The sequence below is a fragment of the Dreissena polymorpha genome, chromosome 3, assembly GCF_020536995.1.
Source record: "Dreissena polymorpha isolate Duluth1 chromosome 3, UMN_Dpol_1.0, whole genome shotgun sequence".
NCBI classification, from domain to species: domain Eukaryota; kingdom Metazoa; phylum Mollusca; class Bivalvia; order Myida; family Dreissenidae; genus Dreissena; species Dreissena polymorpha.
Window position 1 is genome coordinate 87921459 of NC_068357.1, and position 10575 is coordinate 87932033.

A 10575-nucleotide genomic window follows, 5' to 3' on the forward strand; every position below is an offset into this window, starting at 1 on the left:
ATATGCTTTTATGTTATTAACATTATTTTTTTTAATCGAAAGTGCGTCATTGGGGTAAATATTTACAAGTAGTTTTACTTGTTTGGCTAAGAACTCTCAAACGAGTATAACACTCAATAATAATGGTAAGTACCATGCATATGTTGCCCATGTGACAGTGCAAAATATTACTACTAGGTAGTAAAAAAACATCAAATTTTATATATTACCGTGCATTTGTACCGTTATGGCACAATACAGGTGTCTGCTATATTTTTCGACTTGGTCCGATAAATACCGACGCAAGCAATCAAGCGAAAAAAAAAGGTCATCCCAAACTGTTATTCTGAAAAGTTAAACAAATAATGTACATGTATAGCTAAATAACAAGGAAAGCAAATGTTACAAAACGAAAAACTAATACAAACTAAATATATGCCCCAATGCCCCGTCAGTGAATATTTAATTTATTTATGAATAGCACACTGATTTTTCACGAGTGGTTACCATTCAGAGACCTAATTAGCCCACGTTTTTCTTTTTCAGGCGGACCAATTGACAGAAGAACAGATTGACGGTACGTAAAACCGAAAGTATCGCTTTGCTTTTTGCGAAATAGTGTTATATAACTATATTGTTATATCAATATTATTATATAACTACTGAATACAAAGGAAACACGGTATGTGCCGGTTAATAACTGCTCGAGTATACGAAGGCGTTAAAATGAGTTTACTTAGCGCCTTGATTATATATCTCAACTATATCAAATCTTTCCTACAGAGTTTAAAGAGGCTTTCTCGCTGTTCGACAAGGACGGTGACGGCACAATCACCACCAAAGAGCTGGGCACCGTCATGCGATCACTCGGACAGAACCCTACCGATGCCGAGTTAAAAGACATGATCACAGAGGTGGATGCTGACGGTGAGTGGAGAATCTGCAAGGGTTTGTGACGTCACAAACGAATGAGGGTTGTAATAGCGATGGTAGGGGAACCAGTGGTGTTCATGGGGACGACACGGGGATTCTATGCATTTGTGTGTAGGCACCTTGCATTGGTTTTATTGCGATAACAGAACAGAACAGAACAGAACAGACAGTTTATTAAGACTTATACATAAGTACATCGTCTTTAATGCATATAATTAGAAATAAAGTAATGTCACGTATCCTTATACTATAGTAGGTAACCAAATCAATATAATGATGTATATATGTAAGTAAGTTAAATGACATTTCAGAACTAAATTCAATGAAATGACATTTCTAAACAAAATAAGAACAGAGATAAACAACGATTTTGACAAGGAGAAACATAATAATTTTTAAAGGCAGTAAGGACAATGTATTACAAATACTATCAGTGACTGCAAATTGCGATTGCGATAACCGGGTTTGCGGAGCGATTATTGTGAATCAGTGTATGTATTGGTCAACAGCTGGATTTAGATCCTCTATGATGGACCTGTCGTTTTTGACAGACGCACAAGACTTTCAAGCTCAGTTATGCTTGAAAATAATAATACATGTTTAATATCCGTCACACAGCTTGCACTTATATTTGTATCACCTTGGTGTGTTTTCAGGTAACGGTACGATCGACTTCCCCGAGTTCCTGACGATGATGGCGCGCAAGATGAAGGACACGGACTCCGAGGAGGAGATCAAAGAAGCGTTCCGCGTCTTCGATAAGGACGGCAACGGCTTCATCTCCGCCGCCGAACTACGTCACGTGATGACAAATCTCGGTGAGAAACTCACAGACGAGGAGGTGGACGAGATGATCCGAGAGGCGGACATCGACGGAGACGGAAATGTCAATTACGAAGGTAAAATTGATGTTAACTGAATTCATCTATTATTGTAAGTTTATTTCCAAGTCGACGGGCAATGCCATTACGATACAATATTTATAATGGAAAATAACTGTAATCATGTTTATCTTGTTGGTTGATTACTAAGTCAAATATATAAGAATGCATAGAATGTTTTTAATAATTATTATTATTATTTTACATTGTTTATGCCCCGCGTAGTCAGAAGCTATGTGTTTGACCAAATGATCGTCGTTCTGGAAAAACATGGCTTAATGCAGTGCGTAAATTGTCGTCCCAGATTAGCCTGTGCAGTTTGCACAGGCTTACACGGAAAACACTTTCCGCCTAAACTGGATTTTTGTTAGGAAAAGACTTCCTTTAAAATTTAAATGAAACATTTAATATATGCGGAAAGTTTCGTCCCTAATTATTCTTTGCGGAAAGTATTAAGCCCTTTTGTCTCAGAACGAGCCTCATTAGTTACCGTCGTTTTAGAGTTCTTTCGATTGATGAACGAAAAGTCCAAGAAAGGACATTAAATTACATCGAGCAACGCAAGTACTAACATTACACATATATATCGGTATTGTCTGCTTATTATATTAACAATATCGCATTGTTGGTGTTGTTGCCCTTTCAAAGTTAAATTGGAAACTGCTCAAGTAGAACATTTTGATATTATTAGGGTTTTTCAATAGGACTTGCTTTGAGTTAATGCGTATCCATTTCCATAATTAGATTTAATCCACGTTTACATGAGTAGGTGCTTAATATTGATGTTTTAAATAAAAAGTGGCTTTAGCAAAAGGTAATGCAATGCTATCTCAATAATTAAAACCATAAATACCGTTACTATATTATATACACAGGCTTTTACTTTTAGTCGATTGTTTACATCATCAATATTTATAAATGAAAAGACACTTAGCACTTCGCGTTTATAGGACTTTCCTTTGCTTTTGGTCGTTTGTGTTGTATTATGTTTAAGCGATCAGTAAATGCATGGGCATGGAATTTTGGCTTTTTTAACAATATTTATTTATTGTCTTTTGATGACTGTTTTTTCTTTATTCATGTGTTCACCACCATACATCCAGTAACAAAACACATCAGTTTAATATCTTTGCAATTTAAGCTCGGTGAATTACATGTTTTTATCTTATTGGTTTCATGTTTATTGTAAAGGATAACAATGTAGACAGCGCTCCAGGATAACACTTGAAAGGGCATTGTTCTCTTGTGTAAAAGGGCAATAAAGCGAACTTATTACCCTCTAAAAATATTTTCTATGTAGCATTTCTTCACTTCGAGTTCGTTTGGCATTTGATTTTTTGCGGAGTTATCCGCAACGGACGAGATTTTCTCTGCCATAATCGTTTTCCGGAGTGTTAGACGCAACGCTTTCAGATATTGAGCTGATCTTTGATGTGATGTACCTATATGACTTTCTGAGGAAGTGTGTGTCTCGTTCCGGTCCGTTGAATTTTGGCGAAGTAATTGGCCTTGAACATCGAAATTTTCCGTTTTTCGGAGGTTTTGTATGCAACGATTTCATATATTAAGTTGTTTGGTATGTTAGTCTACCTACATGACTTCCAGTTGAAGTATGAGTTTCGTTTTGGTCCATAGATTATTGGTGGAGTAATGTGCCTTGGAAATGTTCCGTTTTTCGGAGGGTTGTATACGAGTCTCTTAAAGATATGTAGCTTATTTTTGTATGTGAGTTTATCTCCATAACTTATAGATTAAGTGTGAGTTTCGTTCAGGTCCATTGATTTTTTTGCGAAGTTATGGGCATTGAACAAAGTTTTCTGGGTTTTTTTACGCAACGCTTGCAGATATTGAGCTGATGTTTGGTAGGTGAGTCTACCTGCATGACATACAGAGGAAGTGTTCGTTTCGTTTTTATCGGAGTAATAAGCCTTGGTTTAAGACATGGTCTTTATATAAGCCATTTTCCAGAGATTTTATACGAAACGCTTTCAGATATTTAGCTGATTTTGGTATTTGCGTCTACCTACATGTACATGACTGAAAGATAAAGTGTGAGTTTCGTTCCGGTCCATAGAATTTTGGCGAGATTATTGGCATTGGACTTAACGAATTTCTCTTTAACAGCTTTGGTGCGGCTTCAAAGCGAAGCAGGGGGACATACTGGTTTATTATTATTCACTTCGAAAACGTAATACATTAATTGTTACTTTAATTACACTTTCCTATATAATGATGCGATCAGATAAAATAAAAAAAATCACGGCAGGATGGAACATTAGGGCCATAGAGTGCTGCGTCCCTCCATTTAGTTCTTTCTGGAGCACTGGTTAAGGAAACACAATGTAGGCTTTGCAATGAATGCATGCTAATGAAGAAATTTTATAACAATTATCCGAGCATCAACGAACATATCTAGATAGATACAAATATAATTATATTACCACGTGACATGGGCAAGAAGTATAAAACAACAAACACTAACCTGTAGAACAGATCTTTAGGAAAACAAACCTTTAACATTGTTTTAAATTATTTATATGAAAAATAATGTGTTATTTTGTTTATTTCAGAGTTCGTTAAGATGATGGCATCAAAATAAGCATGTACACCCGTAGATGATTCAATATAGAGGAAGTCTTCTTGTATGCAATGTCCGCCAAATTCATTGCTTTGTAAATTTATAAATTTGTACAGTAAATGTCTACAAGAACTGTCCAATAGACACATATCCGAATTCGTTGCTTGTTGTTTAATTACAACGATGTAGTGTCAGAGGTTGTAAAAGACAAATGTACGTATGCAATTAAAAACTTAATGAATACGTAAACAATAAATACTGTTAAAGTCATAACTATGCGAGGAACTTGAATAATTATAAAACAGGGCAGCTCTCGACGCAACAGTTAGTCGAGTTCACAATGAAGAAACATCGTGTCTACCTTGCTATTTATTATAAATTTATAATTATGTTTCGTTTTCTTTTGCCTCTGTTACATTTTTTGTAGTTAGGTGAAAATGGATAAACAACTCTTGCTAGCGATATGCATAAACTCTCGTGATCGTCTCCCCTGTAGTTCTAAGATATCTATTGCTATCATTCATTATTCTTTTTAAATCTGCCAATGGACTTCTAGTTCTATTTGTAAGTATTTCCTCTTAAAAAAAACACCTAAGACTGTTATAAGATATTTTTTAATAAACATATATTCGAAAAAATAACAAAGTACAGTTGTACTTCAACAGAACGAGGCATCGACCGCTCTGTCCCTACATATCGCGCCATAGCCGTTTCATTTTTGCAACATAAATTTCAAGAAAGGTCATAATGTCTAGGGTATTCTTGAAACCAACCGATGAGGAACAATTGTTTAAAGCATGATTTTCGAAAAGGAAATTTACAACGCGGAACTTTAATATTTAAATGCTACTCAAGTCTGACTACAATGTTGCAGCCTACAATTCATCCAGAAAAAGCAAAATCAGTTCCCTGTATCTCACACCCCCAACACGCCAGTCTTTTTCGGGCAATTAGCCAGGCTGCCCAAAGCTATCCAGAAGGAGGCCTTCATCCAACAATCCAAGCCCGATGGATCAGCAGGGGACCAGAACCAGAGCAGGCAGGGCGCAAATATTGTCACTTAGAAGAAACAAGTAAACCACCAGTAAATGAATCGCGTTGGGTATTTTGCCCTATGCGACCGGCGTTGCTCCAGACCAGCCTGCGCAATTGCAATGAGACCACAAAATCTTGCGAGACAACGGAGCGTTCGACCAGACAGTGCGGATGCCCATAGCTTACGTTGTGGCTGATTTCTTTTTGGTGTACTCGCTGATTGTCCAAAGATGCCAAGAGAATATGCACATGTACCCGAACCCCACCGGGACCGTTTTTTCCCCAGTAAGCCTTATATACCTTAACCTGTACGTGAGCCAAAACTCAAGACGTACCGGTAAGCTATCAGGGGGCTGAGTGTATAGGGTGTGTGTAAGTACTTGCTGGTTGGGCTACAGATGGGTTCATAATCTAGCGCATATGTACAACAAGAAATATCTTTAAAAAAGATATACGGCGTTCATAGTTCAATGAATGAGATCAAGGATAGCGAATGTCTTTTTCTGTGCAGTTCTTAGCTGCATCACACGCAGTACGGGATGTTACGGGGATGTTACGCGGAGTTTTCGCGGCTTATTTTACATTATTACATATTGCTGGTCATAAACCTATAGATACAAAACAGAAAACTAAAAGAAGAATGTAAGTGAAATTAAAACATAGGAGTCAACCGGCCACACGCGAAGTATCTGAATATCTTTAAAAAATAATATGTATCATTGTATTGTTGAAAACACATTAAGAATCTATTATTGACATACCATAATTATATTGCTGAATATCTTCATTTAACATATTTCTGGTCACAAGAAAATTCCAGGTCACCTAGTTCACGGATAGCGTCTTTATTATATAACGATTATTTTAATGGCCGCGAACTCCGGTGATGATATAAACTCTCTGACCGAGAATTGACCCGATACCTCGCGGGATGAAAGCAATGCATTAAAGTTAGGCTTCGTTTCCACTGCTCTTCATACTTTTACATGTTAACATGTTGACAGGAATATGGAAGTAAGTACTAACAAGAAATATCTTTAAAATAGATAAACGGCGTTGATAGTTCAATGAATGAGATCAATGATAGCGAATGTCTTTTTCTGTGCATTTCATAGCTGCATCACACGCAGTAAGGGTTGTTACGCGGAGTTTTCGCGGCTTATTTTACATTATTACATATTGCTGGTCATAAACCTTTAGATACAATACAGAAAACCAAAAGAAGAATGGAAGTTAAATTAAAACATATGAGTCAACCGGCCACACGCGAAGTATCCATATTTATAGGCGCATTCTTCGAACAAACCTGTTTTAGTGGTTTGTCGGACATTGCTTTATGATTCGATTATTAACAGTTTCGAGAATCATCGCGCTCATGCTTAATACATTAGTTAATATGGTGGAATAATTATTGTTAAATTAATCTTAAAATAATATTTATCATTTTATTGTTGAAAACACATTAATAATCTATTATTGACATATCATAATTATATTGCTGAATATCTTCATTTAACATATTTTTGGTCTAAAGAAAATTCCAGGTCACCTAGTTCACGGATAAAGTCTTTATTATATAACGATTATTTAACTGGCTGCAAACTCCGGTGATGAACTGTATATAAACTCTGACTTTCACACACTGGCCGCGAATTGACCCGAAACCTCGCTGGTTGAAATGCAATGCATTAAAGTGAGGCCTCGCTTCCACTGCTCTTTATACTTTTACATGGTAACATGTTGACATGAATATGGAAGTAAGTACTAACAAAGGCTGTTTGTAAAACATGCATGCCCCCCATATGGGCTGTCCGTTGTAGTGGCAGCCATTGTGTGAATACGTTTTTTGTCACTGTGACCTTGACCTTTGACCTAGTGACCTGAAAATCAGTAGGCGTCATCTGCGAGTCACGATCAATGTACCTATGAAGTGTCATGATCCTAGGCAAAAGCGTTCTCGAGTTATCATCCGAAAACCATTTTACTATTTCGGATCACCGTGACCTTGACCTTTGACCTTGTGACCTCAAAATCGATAGGGGTCATCTGCGAGTCATGATCAATCTACCTGTGAAGTTTCATGATCCTAGGCATATGCGTTCTTGAGTTATCATCCGAAAATCATTTTACTATTTCGGGTCATCGTGACCTTGACCTTTAACCTAGTGACCTCAAAATCAATAGGGGTCATCTGCGAGTCATGATCAATCTACCCATGAAGTTTCATGATCCTAGACGTATGCATTCTTGAGTTATCATCCGGAAACCATTTTACTATTTTGGGTCACCGTGACCTTGACCTTTGACCTAGTGATCTCAAAATCAATAGGGGTCATCTGCGAGTCATGATCAATCTACCCATGAAGTTTCATGATCCTAGGCGTATGCGTTCTTGAGTTATCATTCAAAAACCATTTTACTATTTCGGGTCACCGTGACCTTGACCTTTGACCTAGTGATCTCAAAATCAATAGGGGTCATCTGCAAGTCATGATCAATGTACCTATGAAGTTTCATGATCCTAGGCCCAAGCGTTCTTGAGTTATCGTCTGACAACCACCTGGTGGACGGACCGACAGACCGACATACCGACAGACCGACCGACATGAGCAAAGCAATATACCCCCTCTTCTTCGAAGAGGGGCATAAATATGAGAACATAGCCTTTAGTATAAACGCTTTTGCGCTGGTAATTCTCTGAAAATAAAAGGTGCACGCACTTACTGTATTTATGTCGAGAATTGATTATAAAACTGTTCTATCTATTGAGCCTTTTCATTAGAGATAAAATTGTTTCATGCAGTAAAACAGTGTTACAATAACGCGGATATGTTTCCAATGTTCTGGTGTTATACTCAAATCAGCCAATGGAATAAATGAAGTGTATTCATTCGTACCTAGCCGCGGGAAATTTTATTTGAATATTATTGGAGACTTACAAAGGTCAGGTAAGGTGAAAAGCTGGCTTAAAGCAGCTACGCCGAATAAGTACCCCATCCTGCAATCAGCTCAGCCACCCATCAAACAAATGGCTAGATTTTTTCGTATTTAACCATATGTATCCTTTCTCAATAAGCGCAAATCTAATAGGCCCATAGCTTTCTGATGGCTGAGTGTATGAGGGGATTTTGCAGGTTGTTCCACAGATGCGCTCATCATGCAGTTTTATTGCACAACAAGTACCACTCTAGCTCCCCATCAGATCAGCCAACAGAAAGCTACGGGCTTGATTTTTGTATCGGACAGTGATGTTATGGGCGAATAAATTCGGGTCAGTAGCTTCGCTGTTGCTTAATTAAAGGTAGGATACTAGCTAGTCAGGCCACCAATGCGCTCATAATGCAGCGAATGTGCTACCAATTGTGCAAAACAACAACCGCCCCCGCCACCTCACCCTAATCCCAATCAGCTCAGCCACCTTGCAAGCTGTGGGCTTGATTATTTCCACGTAGGCCCAATGTACCCTGATAATATCAGGCGCAAAAACTCTTGCTGGGTAACCGAGTTTATGGATGGTTACTTGCATGTCAGCCACAGATGTTTTCGAAAACAACTACCATTCGATCAGCTCAACAACACAGCAAGTACCGACCTTGTTTTTTCGTCGTAGATCCTATATAGATCATTTCTTTAATGTTCGTCAAAATAGAGTTCCGTTAATTTCTGTGGCTAAGTGTATTTGAGATTGATCCACTGATGAATTCACCATGCAGCGTAAAGCACAACAAGAACCCGCCAATCAGCTACGACACCCTTCCAGCTACGCGCCTGATTGTTTGAACGTAGGCCCTTTAGTACCGTGCCCTTTTTGGGCGCCAAAAATCAGTCCCGCAACCAGCTGGATGGCCGTGTGTATGTGGGGGAGAGAATTCGCTTGTAAGACCACATAATTATGTTTTCTTACTGCATCGCAAATCAACAAGCGCCATCGCCCCCAACGCCCATCAGCTGCCCAATGCAGTACGGGCTTTTTTTCAACGTAAGACGAGATGTACTCATACCTCGATGGGGACACAAACTTCCTTGTCGCTGAGTTCATGGTGTGTTTGTGAGTGAGGGGGTCGAGCCACCCACCATGCTGCGGGTCTAATTTTTCCACGTATGCTCAATTTTCCATGTCTTTACAGGATATAAAGACCCGTAGCATGCGTGGTCGTGGATTTCATGAAGGTTAGTGCTAATATGACCATACATGCGCTCATAATGCAGCGTACCGGTATATGCATATCAAATATAACCCATCGGTTCAGCCACGGGTCCGATTTTGCTCGAAAGATGCCCTATATATCATGACCTTTATAGGCGTCAAAACCTCGACATACAGAAAGCTACGAGCCTGATTTTTCCACGTAGGCCTCACATGCGTTCATAATGGAGTGTACACAACGAATGCACCCGTATACGAACAGCTATCAGCGAAGGTAAGGGCCTGATTTTTTTCGCGTACTACCTATGTACACGGTGTAGATGCATATCGGTGGCCTCTCTGACAAAATGCTGCCTCTCTAATCATTCTCGGCTGCCTCTCTGTTATATACAAGAAAATGGATGATCGGCATTCACAAAACAGGTAAGAAAATATAAAATTGAAACCCGTGAACACATTTGTGCATAAAAGCAGGAGGTACATGAGTTGAAGCATATATCCAGCCAGATGTTCACAGTATTCCGCAGGTCCAAACACATATCACAACCTCTATCGACGATGGAATGATGACGAGGTTGGTGGAACAATCGTGCATACATGCCACTTTGATTACTTTTTATCATAGCTTTTCCCTTAAATGTCAAATATAGTGTCATGGGCGACACGAATTACCGAAATCTGCCAAAATTGACCGATATCTACCCAAATCTACATAAATCTTTGTAAAAATAATTATTTTACATCGTGTTTGTGTGATGGGCACTATTGTTTTGTTTAATGCTTCATCTTTACGCGTGACAATATTTGATTTCCAAATAAAATTACTTTTAATAAATATAGGTTACACACCACTTACAAATTGATTTCTGTTCTGGCCACTAGGACCCAATATCCGATACCCAATATATTTTGGTCATAAATGTTGTCGTTGTAGTATATGTTACCGTCCTGAAGATTTGTTTCACATTTTAAAGTTCACTTGTTTGTTGCCATACTTAACATTTTCCACAATAAACTCGAAC

At 38.4% G+C, this 10575-nt stretch overlaps 1 protein-coding gene across 1 annotated transcript in view; it reads left to right on the forward strand.

Annotated features, from left to right (window-relative positions):
* The window catches only part of LOC127875179 (uncharacterized), a 54330-nt gene extending 49568 nt beyond the window's left edge, over nt 1-4762 (forward strand). Inside the window, exons 7-10 of the mRNA XM_052420036.1 lie at nt 526-556; nt 763-906; nt 1569-1811; nt 4364-4762. Of these exons, the coding sequence (XP_052275996.1) occupies nt 526-556; nt 763-906; nt 1569-1811; nt 4364-4392 (447 nt within the window). The 3' untranslated portion in view covers nt 4393-4762. The remainder of the gene's footprint in view (nt 1-525; nt 557-762; nt 907-1568; nt 1812-4363) is intronic.
* Nucleotides 4763-10575: the final 5813 nt, after the last annotated feature.